The sequence below is a fragment of the Artibeus jamaicensis genome, unplaced genomic scaffold, assembly GCF_021234435.1.
Source record: "Artibeus jamaicensis isolate MK-2021 breed Jamaican fruit bat unplaced genomic scaffold, CSHL_Jam_final contig_1284, whole genome shotgun sequence".
Lineage (NCBI taxonomy): Eukaryota > Metazoa > Chordata > Mammalia > Chiroptera > Phyllostomidae > Artibeus > Artibeus jamaicensis.
Window position 1 is genome coordinate 3,255,601 of NW_026521249.1, and position 27,074 is coordinate 3,282,674.

The 27,074-nt window shown below is 35.6% G+C and overlaps 1 protein-coding gene across 12 annotated transcripts in view; it reads left to right on the plus strand.

Annotated features, from left to right (window-relative positions):
* R3HDM1 (R3H domain containing 1) overlaps positions 1-27,074 on the plus strand; it is a 220,387-nt gene that overhangs the window by 64,009 nt on the left and 129,304 nt on the right. For all 12 annotated transcript variants that reach the window (XM_053666930.1, XM_053666921.1, XM_053666926.1 and 9 more), the window contains 2 exons: positions 21,753-21,961; positions 23,582-23,792. In XM_053666930.1, coding sequence (XP_053522905.1) covers positions 23,622-23,792 — 171 coding nt within the window. In that variant the 5' untranslated portion in view covers positions 21,753-21,961; positions 23,582-23,621. The remainder of the gene's footprint in view (positions 1-21,752; positions 21,962-23,581; positions 23,793-27,074) is intronic.

Genomic DNA, 27,074 nt, shown 5'->3' on the forward strand with positions numbered 1-27,074 from the left:
TTGCATTGAGCACTGAAAACCAACTTTTGTAATTAATAGTGTAGTATCCAAAAATAATACTGATGTTTCTGTGTCTCATCAACTAGTTGTAGGTTGTTCCTCAGTTGTGTTTATTATTAAAAGTTCATGATTAACAGCTAAATCCTTTCCCTTTAGAGTAGAAGGGGATGCCTCTACTTGAGAGTACTAATAACTGCATTTTAAAATATTTTAATTATGATTTTTCACTAATTCCAATTACTTAAATTTATGCAGCCTAAAAATTTTTATGACTCAGAAATAGAATCACTTGAAATGTTATCATCTATGTATACAAGTGAATTTATCCTGATCTTTCTAATTAGTAGACGTACTCATTTTAATTTTTGCCACAATATTTCTTCATTATTCTGCATTGTAGTTTGTCTATCTGTTTCATAACAAGAGCTCCTATTATGGTTTCTAAGTAAAGATTATTTGAATATATGCTTTTCATAAATAATAAACATTTTATCTGAGAAAAAATCATTTGTACCCTCTGACAAAAATTGAACCATTTCTGAAAAGCGTCAGGGTCTTGAATATTTGTTCTTGGGTTGCTCAGGCTGGTTCTTGATTTTTACATCTGAGTGCCAAAAGGTACAGGGCATGGTAAGAGACTGTACACTGGAAAAACAGATCTTTGGGGAGTCATCAGTGTGAAACTTCTCAGCCAAGAACCCCTGTTATTAGCTGTCTTACCACCTTTGTTTGAATAGTCAGAGAAGGTTTTGTGGATTTATATCTTTTATTAACTTAAGTCTACTTACAGGGCTGAAATAGAGCCTATTTTGAAAAATCAGTAACATTTTCAAGTTTTTAATAAAGTCTGTGTCTTGTTTCACTATTTGCTAAGCTAGTATACAAAGTACTGCTGATCTGTAAGTTTATATAAACAATAAAACTTAACCTTTTAGTGATAAAGAAAAGTAGTATTTTTAGTTAGTGATACACGTTTTTTTCTTCTAATTGTACAGGTAATGTGTGAATCTTGCCTGATAGAATCCTCGTATAGCATTCCTGTATGCTTATGGAAAGTGTGATCTTTGTTTCATGAAATGGGAAACAGAGGCATGTGCTATTGCAGAAATCAATGATTAGAATTTTTTAAAAATCACTTGCTACTTATTCAGCATCCTGCCCAATAGACACAATTTTCTTTCTATTTCCTTCATTTTGTTTTGTCTGTAGTTGTCATAGATATTGAACTTCGAGGGTTTTTTTTCTTAATTTGGTTTTAGTTGATTCCTTTTCTTATAAGTTCACCACTTGAGCTGGTACAGACAAGCATCTGACACAGACAGAATTGTCCTCTGATTGCAGTTCTGTTTCTGTCTCCATCTGTTGGTATGAAGAAGTAATGCTCTTGCCAAAATAAGCAAGCTAATTTTAATTTTAGGAAAAACAAATTTAAAAATGAGGAATTACACTCTTAATGCACTTTTTTCCTTTGTGACAGTTAAGTCAGTTTGAAGATGCAAAACTCTTATGGGATATCAGCTTTTATAGACAGATGGTCTTTGGTGGGGTTTCTTTCGTTATTTTTTTTTTGAGCTCTTTGTTAGTGAGATTAAACTATCAAAGAGTTAAAAATCTGATGTATTAACTATGCCTAAATTCCATACATCTTGTTCTTTGGGGAATTGGAGGAAAATACTATTATATTAACTCTTTTTCACCAGTGTGAGGTCAAGCATCATCAGTGTACCACAAAATTTTTAACAGCGAGAAGTCTCAAAAATCCTGACAGTCTTTGCACGTTCAGAGTTTCATGGGCTTTGCACATTGTTGCTTCTGAATTGCTAATGAAGAGCTCAATATAGCTTCTGATGCATTTCAGATATTCTGAGTGGTGACTGGCTCAGTGTTACTGACATCACAACATACAGCTGTTGACTTTCTATTGTCTCTGAGTCCTCGGGAAGTGCTTTATACTGCTCTAGCAGCAGCTCTCCCAGTGCCTGACTAGTCAGCTGGCTGTGTGTGCTGTTAGCTCTGAAGGAGCCATACACAGCATCTGTCCACAGATACTATGGGAAGTACATTTTTATTCACTCTCTATGATGAAGTAAATACCAATACAATGAAGGTATGTGACTCTTAGTTCATTTGCTAAATGTGTACAGAAGGTAATCAAATATATGAAGAGTTATTTATGTGCACTTAATACCATAATTTTTGCTAGGGACATATGTGGTAAAATCCTTGCTATGTTCAAGCTTTTTATTTTTGTAAAGATATATTTGTTTAGGTTGATAGAATGAGGAATAGAAGTCATTTAGTTCTCAGCTATAGTTCAAGCTTCTTCTCCCAGATCTCCCAAATTTGTGATGCTCTTTGTACTTTATTGATGGAATGCTTTATGTGTGTGCTCATTGGTATTTGTGTGTAACAACAAATTGTCAGTTGGAAAAATGACTTCTTTTTCATGTTTATCTTAAAATAGACATGCTGTATGGCTTGTTCGATATTAAAAATTTCATTGTGGAGCAATTACAGTATGGATGAGAGCCTTCTTTTGGGAATTAAGAAACTAAGAACCTTAACTTTTGAAATTGATGTTAATTTTTTTACCCTTTTTTGGGGGGGAAGAGGTAGAATAATTTTAAAAGTACTTACAAAAGGAAAACCTAGATCTGGCATTACTGTGTTTAAGTAATCAAATCCGCATTACAAAAGAGACAAATGCTAATCAACTAATTTTTAGAACTAGTATTTCTAATGATACTGTCTGAATACTTAGATATTTTATGATTCTTCAGACTAAATTTTCACCATATAAATAATACTAAATAACTGAAATACATCTGTTAGTATGTTTGAAAGGTTTTTTTAAAGTTTTGCTTGCTTTTTACCTGGAATTAGCCAAAACTTTAACAGTATTTGTAATTGCTGTGGTATTTTCAGTCTTCACTTTCCTGGTATGAAATAATCATTTTGATCTTGAGAAATAACTGTACTCTTTTATAGAAGAGATAACAAGAATTTACTAAATGGCCTTTCATCAATTCTGAATCATTACTCTTTTGTTTCTTTCTGATTTGCAACTGCGTGATTAGGATCATCAAAATATTAATAGCTATTATTAAAATTAGAGTCTTTTATCAGATATATTATTTCAACCTAATGCCAGGAGAATTTCATCGTCATTTCTTTTTTAAGCTTCAGATTTTCTTTTAAGTTTTGAGAACTACAAAAGAAAAAACAAATAGCACATACTCCCCTGTCCTTGCCTACAACTGGTTTTATCTATCCTTTGTCACATTTCCCTTTTTTCTTTTTTATAATCTTTCCTCTTTTTTATTTCTTTCCTTTAGGTTTCTTTTTGCGTCTCTCTGTGTGTACACCCCACCGTGTGTGTGTGTGTGTGTGTGTGTGTGTGTGTGTGTGTGTGTGTGTCTTTGTTTTTGTGGGTGTTGCCTCTCCCTCTCTACCTATCTTCTTTCCTTCCCCTTCCCTCCCCCATTCATTGGTCTTTCCCACTTTGTCTAGTTCTCTCTTCCTTTCTCTCCATCTCTATGTGTTGTCTCAGTCTGTTTCTGTCTGTATGTGTGTGTCTGTCTGTCTTCTCTTTTCTGCATGTCTGACTCTCCTCTCTTGGTATCTCTATTCCTGTCTAGCTGTCTCTGTATCTCCCTGTATCTGTCTCTCATTTTCCCTCTCTGTCTCTTTCTTCCTTTCTTTTTCTTTTAGTCCACTTTCCCTCTCTCTCTCTCTTTCTAGATATCCTCCTTTACCCTATTTTCTTTCTGTCTGTCCCCTTTGCCTTTTTTCTTCCTCTTTCACTCTTATTCTTCTGTGCCTCTCTCCTCCTACCTCACTGTTCCTATTGGTGTCTCTCAGTTTTTGTGAGTGCTGTTCTTTCTATCAGTCTTTACTCCCTCTCAGCATTTCGCTCCCTTTTCTACATTACCCCTGTGTTTTTCCCCTGTCTGTTCTTTACTCCAGTGTATTCTACAAATTCTCATTGTCATACAAGCTTTCAGTTTTCATTGGAACCGTATCTTCAATTGTTTGTTTGGTTTTTTTTGGGGGGGGGGTTGGTTAATTAGTAGCAGTTACAGAATGTATTTTAATTTATGTTAAGCTCAGCACTTTATAAAAGAATCTATTGGGTAAATAATTAAATATATTTTGAGTAGATTTTACCTTTTGCTTAATTTCTTTAATTTTTAGAAACTTACGTTTTAGGCCTTACAACTTTGTTGAGATTATCACATATTCAGATCATAATTTAAACCATTTTGTCTTCCAAAGATAAACATTTTAGATCATTAAAGGGAATTCTTTTTCTCTTAAATGATTTTTCTATTTATTAATTAAGTAGTTTTTTAATTTTTACTTATCAAGATACTTAAGACAATATCCCATTTCATAATTGTGTTTCTGGCTATGGGTAAACTTTTTTTATACCTGTATCTCTGTTTTTAATACCATCCTGTATTCTCCAAATGTATTACAGTGGATATGTGTTCTTATGTTTTTCTTTCATTTTAACTTTTTATTTTGAAATAATGATAAATTCACAGAAAGTAGCAAAAATGGTACAGAGAGATCCCATGCATATTGTTAAAGATTTTTAACATTTAAAAAATGTTTTCCTCAAGATTTTGTATCTCATATCTTAGTATTTAAATAGTCTGAAGAACAAAAACTTAGCATTTACCTATTTACTTAATCATAAACCCAGAATTGTCATAACAACAAAAATTTTTTTAATTTTTTAAAGCAGATTGACAGCAATTTTATTAAGGCATAGTATATCTTAATAGCACTGTGGTTTTATGATAATTAGCATAGAGCTATTGGGGAAGAAAATTAAATGTATTATTAAGCTATATATGTGTAAAAAGCAAAGAATGATGTGTAAAATGAAAATATTTTCAGAGCTGAGTCAAATGTTGTTCTCCTATAACTTCTTCCTCTGAAATCATATAGTCCTTCTCATTTCTACATTCTTTTGATGCCTCTGCTACTTGTATAATTTTCTTCTCTGCTATATAGTTAGATTCCTGGTTGTATGGGGCAAGGAGTGGGGGTAAAATAGGACCAAAAAGTCATTGTCTTTACAAACTTTTTGGTTCATCTTCATAGCTGACCAACCCCCATTCTGGTTTTTATATGATATTCTTAGTAGAGTTAGTACAATGATTTTTTTTTCAAACTAAGTTCCTTTGAGCCTCTTAGTGCCATAGATATCCTTTAGGAACTAGAGAAAATACTGAAGCTCAATTAATGTTTCTCAACCCAGGCTGTCTTGTCACTTGACCAGAGCAAGTTAGTGTAAAAATAAAAATGTGTGTAAACACACATACGCATGATTATTCTTCAGTATCTGCAGGGGATTAGTTGTAGGACCCACCTCGAGTACCAAAATCCAGGGATGCTCAAGTCCCTTTAATAAAGTAGTGTAGTATTCTCATATACTCTAAATCATTTCTAGATTACTTATAATACCTAATACAACATAAATGTTAATAAATACTTGTTACACTGTATTGTTAGGAAATAATGACAAGAAAAAAGTCTCTATATGTTCAGTACAGACACAGTCATTATAGACCTAAATACACAGCACAGTCAGCAGCAGCGTAACTTTTTTGAAAAAATTTACTGCAGTCCATAGTTTGTTGAACTTACAGATGCAGAACTCAATACAGAGGCCCAACTGTACAAGTGTGCACCTGTGTGTGTATATGTATATGTATTAAACACACATATACATACATATGTAGGGTTTTGATTCTACAGAGCCTTAACATGAATCCTAATTAACAACCCTCATTTTATATTTTATAAATAATGTATAATATATAAAACATGGCTTGCTAACTAGAATTTATGTATAGGCTTCTGGAAAACCAAGAAACCCCTAAATTGTCTGTGAAAAGACACATGTATAGGTGATACATTTATTCAGTCTACTGTGTCTATTTGATATCTGTCTCCTTCTCCTGTGTTTTCAGTGCTTATAAGGATATATAATTTCCTCCTTCCACAGCAGGCACTTCCAGAAAAATCTCATGCAGCTTTTTTCAAGTAGTGTGAGCAAATACAATGACTGATTACCAAGCACATCTGATGTTATACTACAATATGAGATCAGAAGAGAGAGATAGAAGTATCCAGCACTTTCAAAGTGCTAACTAAACCACAACGTTTTTTAACAGACAGAAAATGAATGACAACAAAAGTTGAAGACTATATGCTCCCATTGAGTTCCAATGAGGTAATTGTAAAGACAACCAAAGAATTTGTAAAGTATTAAAAACTACTAAAACAATTTGATGTGATGGGCACAACAAGGAAATAATGACAGAAAGCCATTAGATTATCAAATCTGAATTGTATTGGACTTTGATTTTATTCATTTTGTGCAAAGAAATAAGAATTTGAGAGCCAGTTAAATTGGGCAGAACCTTACGGACTCTAAATAAAGTTATATTCACTTTATGAATGTAGTATATAGTGTGAATTTCCAGAGATCAGGAGGTCCTCAGCCGTGTTCACTCATGCTTAGCAGGAGTATCCTCAAGCCATAAAAGTGTTTGCACACACCTTTTTATAGAGAATGAAGGTAGTTGTATATCACAACTGAAAGACGACACCTGTTCTACCTCAAGCTGTTTTTTGAGCTATTTTTACTGACCACAAAGTGATCTCTGCCTGAAAGGAGAAATAAAACATTTTTGAGCCAATTTCCCTGTACATGATTCCTAGGGGCTTTCTTAAAAGGCAGTCTTGATCCTTTGTTAGAAAGAATATAGTTGGCAATTCAAGAAGTGAAGGATGGCACATAAGTAGTTTTAAAACAGACTGTCTCTCCATTGTAACCTAACTTAAAATCCTAGAAAAGAAACAGATTTTCCAGAGAGAAGAAGGGGTTGGAAAACTGGGTGAGAAAAGATGAAGGAGCCCTGGTCAGGTTGCTCAGTTGGTTGGAGCATCAGTCTGTACACCAAAAGGTTGTGGATTCAATTCCTGACCAGAGCACATACTTAGGTTGCAGGTTCAATCCCCAGTTAGACCATGTATGGGAAGCAGCTAGTGAGTATTTCTCATATCAGTATTTCTCTTTTTCTCTCTGTCTCTCCACCCCCCTTTCTCTCTCTCTAAAATCAATAAACATTTTCTCAGTTGAGGTTTAAAAAAAGATTAAGGGATTAAGAAGTACAAATTGGGCCCTGGCTGGTGTAGCTCAGTGGATTGAGTGCAGGCCTGCGAACCAGACAATCACAGTTCGATTCCCAGTCAGGGCACATGCCTGGGTTTCAGGCTGGTCCCCTGCAGGCCAGTTCCCAGCAGGGGACGCATAAAAGGCAACCATACATTGATGTTTCTCTCCTTCCCTCCTTCCCTTCCACTCTAAAGATAAATAAATAAAATCTTTTAAAAAAATAGAAACATTTAAAAAAAAAAAGAAGTACAAATTTGTATTTAAAAAATAGTCACAGGGATGTAAAATACAGTATACAGAATATAATTAGTAATAGCTATGTATGGTGCCAGGTGGATACTGGAGATATCAAGGGAAACACTTTGTAAAGTCTATGATTATATAACCACTATGCTGTGTGCCTGAAACTAATATAAAATAATATGGAATGTAAACCATAATTGAAAAAAAAGAATATAAATTATGAGACTAGACAATACAAAATATTAGTAACTTCAATAACTTCTGATACTAACTTCTGATGCCCAGAGTTAGGCCATATTTCACAGTTTAAGGGCATAGTCCTCCACAACTGTGCCTTCACTTCAGACCAGCTGGCTACAAATGAAAAGGTTCCCATTACCTGCTTAGGTTTTGTGAGTCACTAGAACTGAGAAAAGTCAGGAAAGTTCTGTACCTATGACTACAGTTTTATTATAAAGGATACAAATTAGACAAGCTAAAAGGGGAGACACACATGGCAAGGTCTGGGAGGGTCTCAAATGCAAAGCTTTCCTTGTCCTCTTCCTGTAGAGTTAGGGTGTGTTCTTTACGATAGGTGACAATATGCAGAATATTGCTATCCAGGGAAGTTCGCCCAAGCTTCACTGTTCAAAGCTTTTCTTGGGGTTTGTTAGGTAAGCATAATTGATTGGATTAGTGGCCATGCAATTGAACCCAGTCTCATGCCCTACTTCCCTTCACAGAGGTCATGCTAATAGCACATGGCTAAAGCCCCAACTTTTTACTCACGTGATTAATCTTTCTGATGTGGCAAGTCCCCATCCTGTGTCATCTCTCTATAACTATTGATAATGTCTTTGGTGTTCTGTATTAAGGAAACAGTTTACTTTTGTGCCAAGAGATCATACTGCCAAGAGATCTTACTACAACCTGACTTATTTTAATCTTGCATTTAACACAGATATGGAGAGCTCCCAGTATAATTTGTGGTAGTTTACTTTTGTGGTTTTCATTTTAAAAGGTAACTCTGAGGTCAACAGAAAAAATAGGTGCTTCTCTTAACCAATTCCCTATAGTCCATTTCACAGTTTAGAAGGATCTCTAAGTAGATAAATGTACTGTTTAAAGAATTAATTATAATCAGTTCAAATTCAGTATGGAACAAAAATATATATTCTCTCCTTATATGCTTATTATTTTCAGTTCTCTCACATCCCCATTATCTGTGCCCAGTTCCCATGAATCTAAACTTGAATGTTCTTTATTTCCCAAAACATGTTTAGATGGTAAGGCTATCCTTTTTTGCTTTCATATAGTCCTTAAAACATATTTTACTCTGTGCCAAGAGATCTTAACTATGACCTGATTTATTTTAATCTTGCATTTAACACATGTGTGGGGAGTTCCCTGTATAATTTGAAATTCTGATAGGTTTAGAATTAAGGCAGAATTCATTTTATCCTCATCTGCACTAAATTAGGAGGTCATTAATAAAATCTTCAGGTAATAGAGTTGCGTTAATGGTTCTGACTTTACTGCATTATTTCTTGCCTTCATCTGTCATTAGCTAAATATCTTCAGAATCTCACCAAGTTACCCCAGTATTCTCCAGGGTCTCTCCTGTGATCTCATGAACAGCTCTTTCATGCCCTTCCAGTTTCATCCGTCTCTGGCCCGCTGCCACTAATTACTACCATTGTGCTGAACTTGGTTAAAGAATTGCAGAAACCTCTGGTGTTTTAGTCTACAGACTTCTCCCCCAAAGGACTCGACCTAAACAATGCTGGATGTTGGTGTCAGCCTTAATGACCCTCCCCTGACAGACTCACTCCATTGTTTATCCTCAACCACACACAGTTCTCTCCTACCCCACAGCCATCTCAGCTAACTTGCTTGTAGCACAGGGGTGTCAAACTCATTTTCACTGGAGGCCATATCAGCCTCACAGTTGCCTTCAACGGGCCAAATGTAATTTCAACTCCTTAACAGTTAAGGAGTAGTTAGATTACCTTTATACAGCCCTAAAGTTATTTCACCCTTTGAAGGCAACTAACTGCAAGGCTGATGTGGCCCCCAGTGAAGATGAGTTTGACACCCCTATTCTAGCAGATACTATTCTCAGTAAAATAAAATATGAAAAGAGTTTGTTAGATATGAATTTCTACCACATTGCCTTTAGTTTGAGAGAGTAATAAACATTTTAAAGGCTTATCTTTTCATTTGTACTTTTGTCCCTATTTTCTTTATTTCTACCTCATATATTCTCTCTATCTTCTTCTCTTTTCCCTCTTAAACCTCAAGCCTGTCTGTCTTCCTCCTTTCTCTACTGGCTCCTTCCCTTTGGTCTACACAGTTTCTGTCCTAATAGTCTTTCCCCAGCTTTTCATCTCTTGCTGTCTTTGTTACCAAATCCAGCAGATATTTTTGGTCCTCCACCTCCCTATTCATCTCATGGGCTGAGTGTTCCCTAGGCATTTTATCCCAAGGTTAATATTCTTACTCAGAGATTCCTGGGTAACTTCATCTGTCTTGATAATTCAAAGCTTCCATCTATGCAGTAATGCTACCCAAAGAAATAGTATCAGCCCTGCTTTCTCCCCTTACCTCCATCCAGTTCTCTGTTAGATTTCTCCAACTGAATGTCCTGAAGGCACTTTAAATTCACATGTACAAAACAGATTGTTCTGCACCAGATTTTCTTTTTCCTCCTCGTGTATTTCTTAGGTGAATGGGTAGCAAGCACCATCCACACCTTCATTTTATCATGTCATAACTGTTCCAGCTATTAGTCCTAACCTTATTCTGGGTGACCCATGTGTCTAGTTAGCTTCACCCAATTAGTTACTTTCTGTTGTTACATTAACCTCTTCATTTCTAATGGGAGTATGAGTTCTGTCCAGAAGGTATCCAGCCACATAATATGAAAAATAAGAGACATTTATTGAAGAAGATACAAGAAACATTGTACATAGGACACTAATGCCTCAGTCCCCTTCAAAGCAGGCACTTTGGGACTCCACATGGTTCTCCCAGTCACCATCAGCTGCCCTGTTGTATTATCCTGAATCTTGTCAATAGTATGAAATCTCTTTCCTTCAAAGATGATTTCAGTTTTAGGAAAAGTCATAGGGTGCCAAATCTCGGCTGTAGTTTTGGGAAAAGGCAGAGTCATCAGGCACCAAATCTGTGACTTTTGAGTCACCTGGGTGATTCGATGTTTTGCCAAAAAACTCTGCACCAGACAGGATGTATGAGTGGGTGTGTTTTCGTGATGAAGCTGCCAGTCACCAGTTTTGCCTATAGCTTCGGCCTACTAAATAAATCATCCGAATAGTTTCTACAGAGGAATGTTCAAGGTTAACACAAAATTTGATACAGATTTGTTGCTACTCATTCAGTCCTTTTGAATGTGATAGCCACACAGTGTACATGCTTACTCAGTGGCGTCTACTGCCCCCACTGACTAGTACAGTGAAGTTGTCATTGTCCATGCATGTGCATTCCAGTCCACTCTCCTTGGCTGCCAGGTTACACTGCTGTTGTGCAAACCGTTCTCATTATATTAACAATGTCTAGAACCTTTCCAGATAGACCTCATATATAGGTAGTGACTTAACTAGCAAGGGCTCTGGATCCTGACTACCTAAATGCAAATCCTTAGTCTGCCAGTTGCTATTCTTAGAATCTTGGACAAGATACCTCATCTTTCTCTGCCTCAATTTTCTCATTTGTAAAATAGGGATAATAAGAGCACCTAGCCGATAGAGCTGTTATGAGGATTAATACAGTTAAAGCATTGAAAATAGTGCTTTGTGAATAATAAGTAGCTATGTAAGGGTTTGCTGTTAATAATATTAAAGTATGTATCATAATCAGTAATTGTCTTGTTTATTTATTCTACAGTAGAATGTAAGCACCTTGAGTACTGGAATCCTGTCTGCCTGGTTCACTGCTATATTCTCAACACTTAGATCAGTGCTTAGCACATAGTTTCTAATCAAAAGATTAGAATGGATGAAATCTCTTTTTGCCCTGACTGATTAGTTGGTTAGGCATCATATTGCAAAGCAAATGTTCACTAGTTCAGTTCCCAGTCAGGGCACATGCCTGGGTTGCAGTGTTCTGTTCCCAGTAGAGGTGGTACAAGAGGCAGCTGATTGATGTTTCTCTCCCGCCCCCTCTCTCTAAATATAAATAAATAAAATCTTTTAAAAAAGGACATCTCTTTTTTCCTTTTCAGTCTTCTCCTCTTAATCCTTTGTCTAAATCCTAGTCACTTTTCATCACAACTCTTATACCGTTTTACTTGTTAGAACAGAGTTTAATCTATAATGTAGTTGAAATAATTCTCCATGACTTCTTTTGAAATAGTTCCCCTGTTATTTGGGTTTTCACACCCCTCATAAGATCAAGACTACACTTCTAATCGTAACTTCAAATATAACCATCCTTTGATGCTATTTTCCTGTTCATTGTTTTTATAACATTAATAAAAAGTAACAAGACCAGGAAAAGGAGCATTGTAACAAATACTCGGTACTTACTACTCAGAATTTGCAGATGCTGATCTTTTCTTATATTCGAAAGAGATTTTTTAAAAGAAAATAAGCCATCATTGAAGTCTCTTTTTTATCTCACCTAAAACCCACCCTTTCCCTCTCTAGAGATAATTACTAATGTGAAATAGGTTTGTACCCTTCCTGTCCAGCTTGTGTGGTTTTAAAATTTTTACATAAGTTGCGTTGTATTTGGGAGATCATTCTGCTTTTTCATTAAACATTCTAACATTCTTTTGGGGACTTTTTAATACAACTCTAGCTCATTGAATTGTTTTGTTGTACAGTGTGAATATACCACAGTTATGCTTAATCACTTTCTCTATTGATAGACATTTAATTTTTCCCATTTGCTTTCAAATAAAACAATGCAATAAATATTTTTGTATGTTTCCTCATGCACATGAGTCTCTTTAGTGTGTAGGTCCAAATGTGGAAATGTTAGGTTCTAGGACTTTAAGAATTTAAACATCAATCAATGTCACAGATTGTTTACTAAACTTACATGTTTGATTGAGATTCCCCATTCCCCATGCCCTTGCTAACAGCTCTAGACATTATCAAATTTTTTGTCTTTATCCCCAGTTCATACTCTATTTCTGTTAAACTTCTCTTTTCTATCGTCCCCATTTCTCCACTTACAATACAACACATTTGTATTAAACCTTATCACTTCATATAACATTTTCCCTAAAAGTAATTTGTCTCATAGTCTTACAGTGCCCCACTAAAAATTTTTTCTCCCATTCTTCAATTTAACAAAAAAGTCTGTTCTCCTCTCTTTAAATATACTGTTAAAATTATTTTGTGTATTTGTTGACAAATGTCATTATTAATCTCTTATTTGAGGTTTAACAAAAAGCTATTTCAGGCCATGGTAGTTCTTTCTCTTTTGTTCTTTTCAAATACAGCTAGTTGTGCAGCTATATTGCTCTGTGGGGTTACTCAGTAAAGTTTTGTTGGATGACAGTAATTGTTTATATATAAATCACATAGACATTTAGCATTTTCAAATGTTGGTACTTATATTCCTGTTTAAGTAACTAACAAGTGATTGAGGATGTAAATTTCTACTATTTCTAAATAAAGCATGAACAGTTTTCCTTGCCTTTCTCACTAGAGACCTTTGTCTAGTTGGTTGTGTCATTATAACTTTAGGAGAAGCTTATGTGTGTTGGTCTTGTACATTTGGTTTATTTTATAAATGTGCCTGCTTAATTTTTTTTCTCTAAGGGAAGAAAGATAGCATTATGTCCATCTAATGAAATGATATTGAATAACCAGGTAGTCATAAGAGAAGAATAATGCAGTGTCTTTGCCAAATTCTATTCACATAACTTTAATGATGTAACTTTTTTTCTCTCAACTTTTATGTGAAAAGTACTTTATTTCTTCTTGTAGGATCCAGATTTCATTCTCGCTCACACAAAGAGTTAATTTAAATGATTTTTTTGATGTTTTGTTAACCTAGAGTAAACTGGGTTTCATTGTGTAAAATTAGAGTATTTATTTTTTTAATTGCTTAACTTTTCAACTCTTTGGTGCTGTAGAACCAAAAATTAGGCCCTAGGCATAATAAAGTGATCCTTTGATTTAGCAGTATTGACATTGCATTTTTGTTGCTGAAAATTCTATCTGAAAATTTTCACTAGAAAAACTACTCATTCTGTATATACTGAACGAGTAGTTTCCTCTGAAACTACACAGACCATATATACTACACTGCCTTTCCTAATGCTTCTAATTCTTTCCTGATTTCTTACCTTGAGGAAAGTATTTAGCGATGCATATTTACTGTTTTAAACTACTGGGCTTCACATTGCTCCTTAATCACAAACTAAATTCTTATTGCCAGCCAGATTTACATCGTTTGATGCTTAAGATCACAAAAGAGAGGAAGATTAAGAGAAATTGCGTGGTTACCTGCCAGTTCTGATAGTTCAGTAGTGATTAGCCCTACTTACTGACCATTAATATGAAGTTAATAGTGCTTTTTCCCTCTGTACAAAGAATAGTAAGTACATAGCACCTATCCATGTGAAAAGGGCAAGTTTATTTTCTGTCTGGAACACAATGTTAAAGTGGTACTGCATGTTATAAATATTTTTGAAATAAAGGTGCTTTATACATCCAAATTTTCCCTCTTCTTAGTACATATAAGTGGTAGCATAGCATAGGCAAGAGCCTGGAGTGGAATACCTGTCTGCCCTGTTTAGGTCCTGATTCCCACACTTACTAGCTCTGTGACCTTGGACAAATCACTTAAACTCTCTACTTAGTTTCCTAATCTGTAAAACAAGGGTGATCATAGGACCTACTTTTTAGAATTATTGTCTTTAAGTGAATTAATAATAAAAGGTATTACAAGCAGTATTCATGACATGACAAGCTATATACAGTATCAGTATAATTTTTTGGTAGTAGTTTTTTCTTTTTTTTTGTAAGTTGCCTATTTGCTATTTCTCTTTCCTTTTATTTATAAAAACTCCTTCAGATTTTGGTTGTGTTAGAAATATTTTCTATCATATCCTTTAAAATCTTTTTTATATTTTTGTCATACAGAAATATTAAAACATCGTAAATTTTGTTAATATTTTCCTTTTATAGCTTGTAGATTTTCATGTCATGCTTGGGAAGGACTCTCTCACTCAATAATTATGAATATATCTTCTGTATTTCCTAGTACCATCATAGTTCTACTTTTTTTAGATTATGATCTTTAATTTTACCAGCCTATTTGGGCATATGCTTCTGGAGATTTTACATGTGGCATTTTTCTTATGTTGGCTACCTAGTAGCATAGAAATTGTGCGTAATCAAATCTCTGACTTGTTACTAATAAATAACATGTTGTGATTGGAAGAAAATTTTTTCAAAGTTGAATATGAATTTTGAGCACATATATCCATCTCTTAGCTTGAATCATTCTGAGAAATTCAATTTTTAAATATCAGTTAACAGTAGGTACTGACATGTATACATATAATAAATGCCAAAATGTTCATTTTTTCCCTCTGAGTTATCATCTCTTGTAGAAACTTACCAAATTCATATAACTTTCTTAGTCACTTTCACTTACTGTATAACTATTTATTACATTTTAGAGTGGTGCGTTTAATTGGATCCTAAATGCTGTGGCAGACATATTATGTTCCATGCCTTTCTTGTGGTTTTCTCTGCTTGATATCTACATGCCCACACAGCCTTAGATACCTCAGAAGTGTAGGTTTTGTTCCAAGATAAAGGTATTTTATTTTAGTGGGCAGAAGAAGTTGGAGGATCTCTTTACTTGAAGGTTTGGAGAGGGAAAAGATTTTTATTTAAAACATAATAATATTTAGGAGAAGAACGCAAAGTTTGTATGAATTTTAAATGTTGAAATAGTGTGCCCAAAATGAGAGTCCCTTGGGGTTATGCATTGTCCACTACGTAACATACACGCATTCACACAGACTCTAGTGTTCATCCTCCTCTATTGATCTTTGTAGGGTATATGCATAAGAAAACTTGACACAAGCAAAGCCACTGTGCACCCATGGTGGGACTTCTCTCAGTCTGCAAGGTGCATCCAGAACACAGCAAACTAGGCCTCAGCCATCTACTGGCCTAGAGTGATTCTGACAATAGAAGATACCTAACATTTTTGGAGTAACACTATAGATAATCCTTTGAAGAACTTAGGAAAGAATGTTCATATGTCCAGGCCATGTAACATATGTTATCCAGATCACTGGACATCTGAAGGTTACATCTTAGACAAATCCAGAGGCTTAAAATGCAGTACTGATTTTTCTCAAGAATGTACTTCCTACTATAAGAACTCTCAATTTTTCTCTTTTCTTCAGAACACTGGTAGCTTTTCTTATTTGCAAATCTCAAGATCCTTGAATAAATCTCTGCCATTTATTTCTAGCCAAAGCCAGCAGTATTTACAACATGACACTGATATCTATCTATCTGTCTATTTCCAGGCATTGATACACTGCTGAAAAGTTGAAAAGTTTAAGTTGCTAGGCTAGTTAAAGCAAAAATAGAATCATTTCTTCCTGTCTCAGCCTACTTTGTGTTAGCTGTAGTTTATCACCTTGACTAGACTGACTCCATTTTATTTCTTCACTCTTTTCTCATGGTGCAACTAAAAAACAAATAAAAAACACCCTGTTGTTTGACTTAGTGGCTCAGTAACCTTTGGCAGATTGAGATGACAATGTCAGTTAAAATATAACTTTGACATTTGTTTCTAATACCTCCATTTCTATTTTCCCTTAGTCAAACACAGTGCAATTGAAATGTAAAAACTAATGTGAATCCGTATCAAGATTTTGAATGATGATATTTCAAAAATAATTTTTGAGGTCAGCATAAGATGTGATTGTTCTATGATGCATACTTGGCAGTATTAGAATTATATCTCCTGGTGCTTAAATCTCATTCTCCATTTTTTCACCTTGAAACTGTGCTATTCTGTTTATAGACAACAAAATTGTCAAAGGATGGTGGAAGCACGATAAAGGATTTTTATAGTTGTTTATTTGCTATGATCTATTCACTTGTACCAAATATACAAAATGAGCCCTGGCCAGTGTGGCTCAGTTGGTCGGAGCATTGTCCCTTACACCAAAATGCTGTGGGTTCAGTTCCTGGTGAGAGTATATACAGGAGGCAACCAATAGATGGTTTTCTCTCATGTCAGTGTTTGTTTCCTCCTCTCTCTAAAAGTAATGAAATAATGTCCTGAGGTGATGAGATACATAATAATAAAACTGACTTCAAAAGCAAGTGACACTGGCCCTGACTCTTATGGCCCAGTTGTTTGAGCATCATCCTGCAGAGCCAAAATTCACTGGTTTGATTCCCAGTCAGCACATATCTGGGTTGTGGGATTGGTCCCTGTGCAGGGCACATGTGAGATGCAGCTGATTGATGTTTTCTCTCTCGCCTCAGTGTTTCTCTCCCTCTCTTTCTGCCTCCCTCCTTCTCTCTAAAAATAACTAAATAAAATCTTTTTTAAAAAAAATAGGCAGATGACATTTGACAGTTGTTGTGGGGGCAGTGTACCAACTGCAAGGAATGGCGTTTCATAGACAAGCTAAATTGGCATTCAAGAGCAAGGCTCCTGGCTTTGAGTTCAAGATGATGGAGTGGGGGGGGGGGGAGTAGGAAGTTCCTGAGCTCACCTCCTCTAACTGACACCAAAACTACAGCTACATCTAGAACAGCTATTTCTGGGAATGACCTGAAGACTAGCAAAACCGATTTTCTACATCTACAAATTAAAGAAAAAGCCACTTTGAAACAAGTAGTAGGGAAAGATCATAAGTCTAGTTACCCAACTACCTTCCTCCCACTCCCCATGCGGGTAACTCACGAGTGGGAGGAATATCACACCACAGAGATCTCCCCTGAAGATTGAAGGGTTTCAGCCCTAACCTGGAAACCTATACCAGAAAGAGGAGCACCCATACTCTCTGGTTTTGAAAACCAGTGGGGCTTATGTCTGGGGAATGCTAAAGGGATGTAGGAATCTGAAGATGCCTTCTTTCAGAGTCTCAGAACAAAGGCAGCAGTTTGAAAAGCACATAGTTCATACATGAAAGTGATATACTGACCAATTACAGGGTATGTGCTGGAAGGACAGGAACCTATTGGAGTCAGAAGTGCTGGTAGGAGCCATTTTCCCCCCTTTTTTCCTCTCCTACCACCTAATTGGTCTCATGCTGGCAGACACCATTTTTGATACTCTTCATTAAGCTTGCTAACACTGTTAACTCTACCCTAGCATTGTTAACTCTAATTTCCCTGAGGTCTCACCCAGACTAGACCCCTTCAAAGTAGCTCCTTCTCTGCCATACCCAGTAAGTAGCCTCAGTCAGCGCCAGCATACAGCATTATGCCTTGCAGCCAGCCACACCAATGGCTTGCATTACACACCAATGAGCCCACAATAGTTATGGCCAGGACTCACAGCCAACTGGGCCAGGGACCAGCCTCACCTGCCAATATGTCCATGGAAATTGTGGTCCAACCACAAAAGGAGTTCACTCTAGTTCACCCAGGGAACACCTTTGGAGCACCTGGCTTTGGAGACAAGGTTGGATGCCACCACTGGGCTTCACAAAACACCTTCTAAATAAGATCACTTTCACTCTTCAAAACCAGGAGACACAACTGAACTAATACATGGAAACAGAGGCACATAAAGAGAGAATAATGTATGTTCCAAACAAACCAAAAAAAAAGGCAAAACACCAGAAAAAGAACTGAAAGAAATGGAGGTAAGCTGTCTAATAGGTAAAGAGTTCAAAGTAATAATTATAAAGGTGCTCATTAAACTCTGCAAGCAAGTGGGTAAGCTCAGCAAGAACTTCAACAAAGAAAAAAAGTATAAAAAAGAACCTATCAAAGCTGAAGAATATAAAAACAGAAATGAGAAAATACACTTGAGAGGATCAACAGCAGGTTAGATGACACAGAAGAATGGCAGGATAGCGGCAATCACCCAATTGTAGGTCAAAGGGGAAGGTCAAAGGCGAAAAAATAAGAATACCATAAGGGATCTCTGGGGCAACATCAAGCATACTGACATTCAAATCTTAGGAGTCCCTGAAGGAGAAAAGAGGCAGATAGGGATGGAAAAACTATTTGAAGAAATAATGGCTGAAAACTTCCCTAACTTGATGAAAGGGAAAAACCTACAACCAAGACTACTTCACTCTACCCAGCAAGGTTATCATTCAGAAATGAGGGATATCAAGATTTTCTCAGACCAAAAAACAAAAAAGATTTTCTTTTGCCAGACAAGCAAAAGCTAATGGAGTTCATCACCATTAAATCAGCATTACAAGAAACCTTAAAGACAATTCTTTAAGTAGAAAAGGTAAAAACTAGAAATAAAATAGATGAAAGAAAAAAATCTCACTAGCCCTTACTGGTGTGGTTCAGTGGGTTGGGCATCATCCTGCAAACCAAAAGATTACCCATTCAATTTCCAATCAGGACACATGCCTGGGTTGCAGGCCAGGTATCCTGTTGGGGGTGTTAGAGACAACAGTGTTTCTCTCCCCATTTTTCTCCCTCCCTTCCCCTCTTTTGAAAAATAAATAAAAAAAATATTTTTCACGATTGCACTAATACAGGGAAACATACAGTGAAGATAGTAGACCACTTATAAATCTAGTATGAAAACAGTTAAAATGGCAACAAGTACATACCTATCAAAAATTACTTTATATTGCAGGGGGAATGGAGGTGGAAAGGGTATGGGGGGATAAATGGTAATGAAAAAATAATAAAATTTAAAAACTTATTTTAAATATAAATGGACTTAGTGCTCCATTCAAAAGATAATAGGGTGACTGAATATATAAAAAATAAGACCCTTACATATGCTGCCTACATGAGACTTCAGATTGAAAGATGCACACAGACTGAAAGTAATGAGATGGAAAAAGATATTTCAAGAAAATGGGGGAAAAAGTTGGGATAGCAATACTTATATCAGACAAAATAGACTTTATTTGTTAATTGAATTTATTGGTTGACATTGGTTCACAAAACCATACAGATTTCAAGTGTACAGCTCAATAAAACATCATTTGCACACTGGGTTGTGCTATTACCTCAAGCAGAGTCTCCTTCCATGTCCATTTCCCCCTCCCCTTTACCCACTTCCCACCCTCCCCATCTCCCTTCCCCTCTGGCTATCACTGCACTGGGCGTGTGGGTGGGCGGGGGTGTGTGTGTGTGATTTATTTAGACCTTTTCTTTACCTTCTTTCCTTCAGTTCCCCAATCCCCCTCTCTCTGACAGTTGTCAGTCTGTTCCATGCATCCATGCCTCTGTTTTTATTTTGTTCATCAGTTTAAGACAAAACAATTTAAAACAAAGGCTATAACAAAGACCTAGCAGTTCCACTTCTGAGTGCTTATCTGAAGAAAAGAAAACACTAATTTGAAAAGGTACACACACCCCCATGTACATTACAGCATTACATAAAGCAGCCAAGATATGGAAGCAACCTAGCTGTTCATCAGTAGATGAATGGATGAACAAGAAGTGGATATACAATGTCTTTCCAGAAAAAGTCCAGCCATTGTTAATATGACAGGAATAGTTTTCATAACATTGTTGTAACCTGGCAGCCAAGGAGAGTAGACTGGAATGCACATGTGTGAACAATGTGACTTCACTGTACCAGTCAGTGGGAGCAGTAGACACTGTTGAGTGAGCATGTGTATTTTGTGGCCATCATGTTCAAAATGACTGAACAAGTGGAGCAATGAATCTGCATCAAATTTTGCATTAAGCTTGTACATTTCCACCAGGAAACTATTCAGTTGATTCAGAAGGCCATAGCTATGGGCAAAACTGATGGTTGGCAGCTTCATCACAGCAACACACCCACTCATACATCACGTCTGGTGCAGTTTTTTGGCAAAACATCAAATCACTCTGGTGACTCAGTCCCCTATAGCCTAGATTTGGTGACCTCTGGCTTTTGCCTTTTCCCAAAACTAAAAACACCTTTGAAAGGGAAGAGATTACAGACCATCAATGAGATTCAGGAAAATATGATGGGGTAGGTGATGGTGATTGGGAGAACCATGTGAGACTCAAAGTGCCTGCTTTGAAGGGGACTGAGGCATCATTGTCTTATGTACAGTGTTTCTTGTATGTTGTATCTTCTTCAATGAATGTCTCTATTTGTCATATTATATGGTTGGATACCTTCTGTATAGACCTCATATATGCAAGGTGGGGCAAAAGTAGGTTTACAGTTGTCATGTGGAAAATAATATAGCAACTAATAAATAATAATACAAGAATATACTTTTATGTACTCACAACTGTAAACCTACTTTTGCCCCACCTTGTTTGTGTGTGCATGGATAGACCAACAGGGTATTATGCCAAGTGAAATAAATCAGAGAAAGACAAATACTTTATCATTTCATTTATATGTAGAATCTAAAAAACTAAACAGAGTTACAGACACAGGAAAACTGATAGTTGTCAGAGGACTGGATGTTGAGGAAAGGGGCAAAAAGGTAAAAGGAGTCAAGAGATACAAACATATATTTATAACAAATAAGTCATGGAAAGTCATGGAAGTGTAAGTAAGGATAGGGAATACAGTCAGTAATATCACAACTTAGTACAGTAAGAGATGGATACTGGACTTTTTATGATCTCTTTGTAAGGTATATAAATATCAATTATTGTCATATACCAAACTTTACCTTCAATAATGAGAATTAGGCATAAAAAAAAGTAGATAACAGAATATTGGCATTGATCTTTTAGATCAATGACTAGAAAATATTGAATGACATAATCTTTTGTTCTTTTAAAGATCTAGAGTGTGATTATTATTCAAAATTATTCTCTTAATTCTAAGGTATTTTAACTTTGGGTGAAAATTCTAAAAGTCATAGTTCTTGGAGTCAGGTGGTCCTGGTTTTGATCCCAGGCAAACCTTTTTTTATTATCTATAAATGATGATAATATTTCCCTTACAACACAGACCACATAGGTTCTTATTAATGTTAGTTACCTTTCTTCTCCCTTCTGCTTTTCCTGCTAAACTCTCTAGGTGGCCTCAGTGAGTTATTCAGCCTCACAAAAGAAATTCATGTCAGAATTAGTTGAAACTTAGTGTTGTGATTGTGTTTAAGACAAGAAAATAAAATCACCAGCAGTAATATCTTTAATTTTCAGTTTACTAAAAAAGTTCCATTTCACTTGACTATTTTGTTTAAATGTTTTACTTTATTTTTTAGGCCACTGAAAGGTATGGTATATTTTATCCACCACAGTACATTTCAGTCCAGGAATCTACAGTGGTGACAAGGACATGGGACTCCTCCTGCCAGATTCCAGACGGTTCAGTACAATTGACATCCTGGCTGACAACTGTGAAAAAGAACCTTGGATTATTTTATTTTATTTTTGTGGGATACCACAATCCAAAATCCATAGGACACATCAGGTAACCTCTCTTGTCCCTTGAGAAAAACACATTCATTTCTCTTTCAAAATATTACATATGAAATGCAAAGAGCCAGGGTATTTTAAGTAACTCTCTTCTACTTAGTAACTTTATTGCTTTGATAATGAACAATTAACCTTGGTACAGAATATAATTTAGGAAGACATGTTCTTTTTTTTTTAGTAAAGATTTTATTTACCTTTTAGAGAGAGGGGAAGGGAGGGAGAAACAGAGGGAGAAAAATACTAGTATGTGAGAACCATCAGTTGGTTGCCTCTCACACACCCCAATCTGGGACCTGGCTCAAAACCCAGGCATGTGCCCTGACTGAGAATTGAACCAGTGACCTTTCGGTTCGCAGGCTGTTGCTCGATCCACTAAGTCACACCAACCAAAGCAGGAAGACATGTTCTTTATTCAATTGAGTCTACTTGTGACTTTAGGATTTATTTCTCTTTCTCTTTCTCTTTCTCGTTCAAAACTTTTCAGATGTATTTTCCTCAAGACTTTATCATGAAATGTTCAGAAGTAAAGAGAAATTGAAAGAATTTTATACTGAGCAACCATATAATCACTCCAACATTCCACCATTAACATTTTATCATACTTACTTAAACCTGTACCTGTCCATCTATATCCATTGCTCTATCGAGCCATCAATTAATCTTAAATTTTTTGACACACTTCAAAATATGTTTTTTTATTCTCACCCTCCCCCAAAATTGTAATTGTGAGGTGATAGATTGTGGTAATCATTCACCAATATATACTTATGTCAAATCATCATGTTGCACACCTTAAACTTGTACTTGATTATAAAACTAGAACTAAAAAGTTATCTATATCATATCAGCTCTGCTCTTCAAGTTCACATTTTCTAAAATGAAAGCTATCTCTGATACATTTTATTTCATATTCAATGTAAAGCCCCTAGTGTTTTTTTAAACTCACTGAAAGCATGAAATAATTTGGGCATCATATGGAGTAAGTATACTGGGGGAGTATACATAACAGACATACTAGTAATATGTGTTGTTTGTCATTCAATCACATAAGTCAGGAGAATTTTCAAATACTTGATTAATATTGTCAAACAGTTACCAATGTAGATACACAACTGTGTTTTGTATAGAATGTTGCTGTTTATTTTTTAAATTATTTTTTTAAAAAGCACAGGATAGTTTAAGAAATTTGGAATCTTAGAACTCTAAAAAGAAGCTATGATAGGAAAATATTTTTCTCATAGAATGATATTCACAATATCCCTTTAGGGGAAAAATTCTAATGTCATCTAAATATATATTTAAAATACTCCAGCTGCAGCCTCCCATCTCAATATAGCTTATTCCTTAAGGTTTCTTAAAAGCTTTCACAAGTGGTCTATGCATCAAAATCACCACGAATTCTTATGATAATCCTTCTCCCATTGTATTATGATTCTTTTGTAATTTGAGCTGGTCTGCCACTAAGCTGCATACTCCTTGAAAGCAGAGATTTTGCTTCTCTCTGTGTACATTTGACATTATTTCTGGAACATAGAAAGTATTCAGACAGTATTAGTGATAACTGAATGCAAGAAAGGTTTCAAACCAAATTAAATTTTATTTCTTTTTTTCTAAGGCTTCAAGTTCCCTATAGAATTCTAAAATAACCTTTGCTGATGAGGATGTCTGATACTGTTAATACAAAAAATGAAACTGAAGCAATGAAGGATTTGGAGGTGGAAGTAGAAGATACAACCAGAGTTGAAAATCTTACCAAATCAGAGAACTATGGGAAGATTTTGGCAGAGAAGAATGAACATTGTATTGACAACAATATTGATTTTCAGGTAAAGAGGATTTTCTCTCTGGCTACAGATACTGAATATTCAATATACAATTAACCTCTTCATACAAAACTCACTTTCAGACTTTTAATGGGATAATTTGACCCATTGGGACATGCATATCAGCTGGTATTTGAGCCATCTGGATTAGTTTGTTGAGTCTAGCTCTTTGATTTGCTTGTATCATGCAATATAATTCTTTTCATTTATAGTGGCCAATACTTTTTTTACTGGCTTTCTACTTTTTCATTCCATTCCTTACCTTATCACTATTGTGAGAGTTCAGAATTTAACCTAAGAACTCTTACAGGATAGAATAATAAAAAGATGGAAGCTACACAAGTTCTGTTGGCAAAAATAGCCTTCAGGGGAAGAAGTCAACCATAACTAAGAAAAAAGTTTGGAGAGTAAAAAGATTCACTTAAGGCTTTTGATGCTATACCTATATGATAATTTAGAACTAACCACTTAGGAAGCTTTTCATTCCAGGTATAGATAGCAATTGAGAAGGTGGTCAACAGGTTCAATATATATATAAATTGTTTCAAGTTGTGCTTGTAGTATTTAGTTCTAAGTGTTCCAGTTATCTCTTACTCTATAACAAATTACCACAAAACAAAGAGCTAACAGTTTTAAAACAAAATTTGTTAAAACTCTATTGCATTTTATTTTTTAATAACTCATGATTTGTGAGTTGGCAAATGGACCAGGGGCTGGCTGAATGTACTATGAATCAAAAGAAGGCCCACACTAATATTTAACTGGCAGGTGGTTTGTCCTGGAAGGTCCACAACTATTTTCCTCACATATCTGGCACTTTGGTACCAATGGCTGGAATGTCGACTAGCTGAACCCGGGAGTACCTACCTGTAGTCCTTCCATCATGTAGTCCCCTGGGTAGTCAGACTTACTATCATGGTGACTCAGGCATAGCAGAAGAATGTTAAAATAGTCAAGCAAAGCTGCAAGTCTCTTTTAACTAGGCTCAGAAGCCCCGGAATGTCACCTCCATTGTTGTCTTTTGATGATGCATGTCAATAAAGCCAGCCCAGGTTTAAGGCAAGGGTAATTAGACTCTGCCTATCAATAGAAAAGACCTTTACCATGAAAAGTTATCTTAAAATACTATCTTTAACTCCTTTTTAGTTTAACACTATGAATAAAGAATTCTATTCCTGGAGGAAATATTCTGTCATTTTTTCTATATCCTAAAGATCATGAGGGATACATGCTAAAAATTATACCTTCATATTTTTATGATAAACAAAGAAGGCTCTTTTAAAGCTTATTTTGTTTATTTAGTCAAAAACTCCCCCCCCCCCGTTATGTGCCAGAAATTTGTTAGAAAATGGTAGCAACTCATACACTTACAAAAAAGCAGTTAAGCCCCACCAATTAAGGTCAAGTGGTAATTATCTAAGAAATTGGGAAGAATAATATATCTTTTCTAATCATTTTTAATAGCAGTTTTTAAAGTAAAACATTGCCATATGTTACACTCAGTGATGGTGGCATGCCAGGATCCTGATTGAATCAGAAAATCTGCTGAAATTCTATTGCATTCGTGATTGAAGTACTAAAACATTTTCTTTCAGTCTCTCTTTTTTTTTAAAAATATTTTTTTTATTTATCTTTAGAGGGAAAGGGAAGGAGAGAGGGAGAGAAACATCAATGTATGGTTGCCTTTCATGTGTCCCCTGCAGGGAACCAGCCTGCAACCCAGGAATGTGCCCTGACCGGGAATCAAACCGCGATTGTCTCGTTCGCAGGCCCGTGCTCAATCCACTGAGCTACACCAACCAGGGCTTTCAGTCTCTTTTCTATACTTAATGTTCTATACTTAATATCATCCATGTTATGCTTATCGACAAGGGATTTACTTCAATTATTCAATTTCCTACCATTTCTGTTGTGTTGATCTTGTCTATAAGCACAAACATGTTCTGATGATGACTGTCAGATGGACCACTGTAGTATGGCACAGCCGTTTATACTATAGGGAAAGTTTCATGCATTCTTAAAACACTTACCGAAAACCCATGCCAAAGAAATAATGTAAGCAAAACTGGACATGGTCTCTGACATCATGTTCTGTATAGCATAGTGACTATAAAGATTGGAAGGAAGAACAGAGAATATGAGAATTCATTTTATGTTAATCCATTCAATGCTGTATGCATTGCTTATTCAAATGCTTATTAAGAATTTAGTACATGGGTGACTATTTACTCTGCTTTGAGTTTTTTGAGGTCCAAGATGCCTCCATGGCAGGTATCTGGCAAGAAGTTTAGAGTTGAAGTAACTTATACAGAAGAGACTTAAGTAATAGATATTAGCAATGCAAGTAGATAAAACTAGAAAAAAAATTACCTAATATAATGTAAAATAAAGTCGACAAAAGTTACCTTTCAAATTACTATGGAGTTACCTACTATGAAATGTCTTTTTTTCTAACATACCTCTAGGTATCTCATCTTCCTTTGGTACCTCTGAGATACTGCCTAAAAGTTTTATTTTAAATAGAAACTTATTTTTACTCAGTTAAGATGTACGCACCAATTAATGTAGGTCTCCTATTAAGAATTTGGAATAAACCAATATATTTCTCTCTTTCCTGTTATTCTGAAAGTCAGCTAGCATGAATATAACTTATTTCTGTTGTCTTGTTTCAACATAGTAATATTTCAAGTGACTTAGGGTAATGCAGTGTCTACCTAAAGAAGCGTACATTTCATCCATTTTCAAATCTTAATTACCTGATCATCAGCTTAGTATTTTATTCAGAAAAACTAATTTTTTAAAGATTTTATTTATTTTTAGAGAAAGGGGAAGGGAGGCATAAAGAGAGGGAGAGAAACACTGATTGGTTGCCTCTCAAATGCCCCCACCTGGGGACCTGGTCTACAACCCAGACATGTGAGTAGGAATCGAACCAGTGACTCTTTGCCTTTTGGGACGACACCCAGCCCACTGAGTCACACCGGCCATGGCAGAAAACTTGCAAATGAGGGGTTGTCATAGCTTCTCTAATACTGTGACAAAATCTTACAACTTTGTACTGTCTGTTAAGGATAGCATTTACCTAAAAAATAATTTTGTCAAACTAGAGAGAGCCCAGCAAACATTAGGCATCACCTTGGATGTTTCCAAATAATTGTGAAAGGGGTTTTGCTTAGTAACTTTTCTATCGCCACATACTATTTCTATTGCAAATCTTAAATTACAAGTTAGACTGTCTACAATCATAAAAGTATGGTCATGTGGAACATTGAGGTGGCGAGGCAT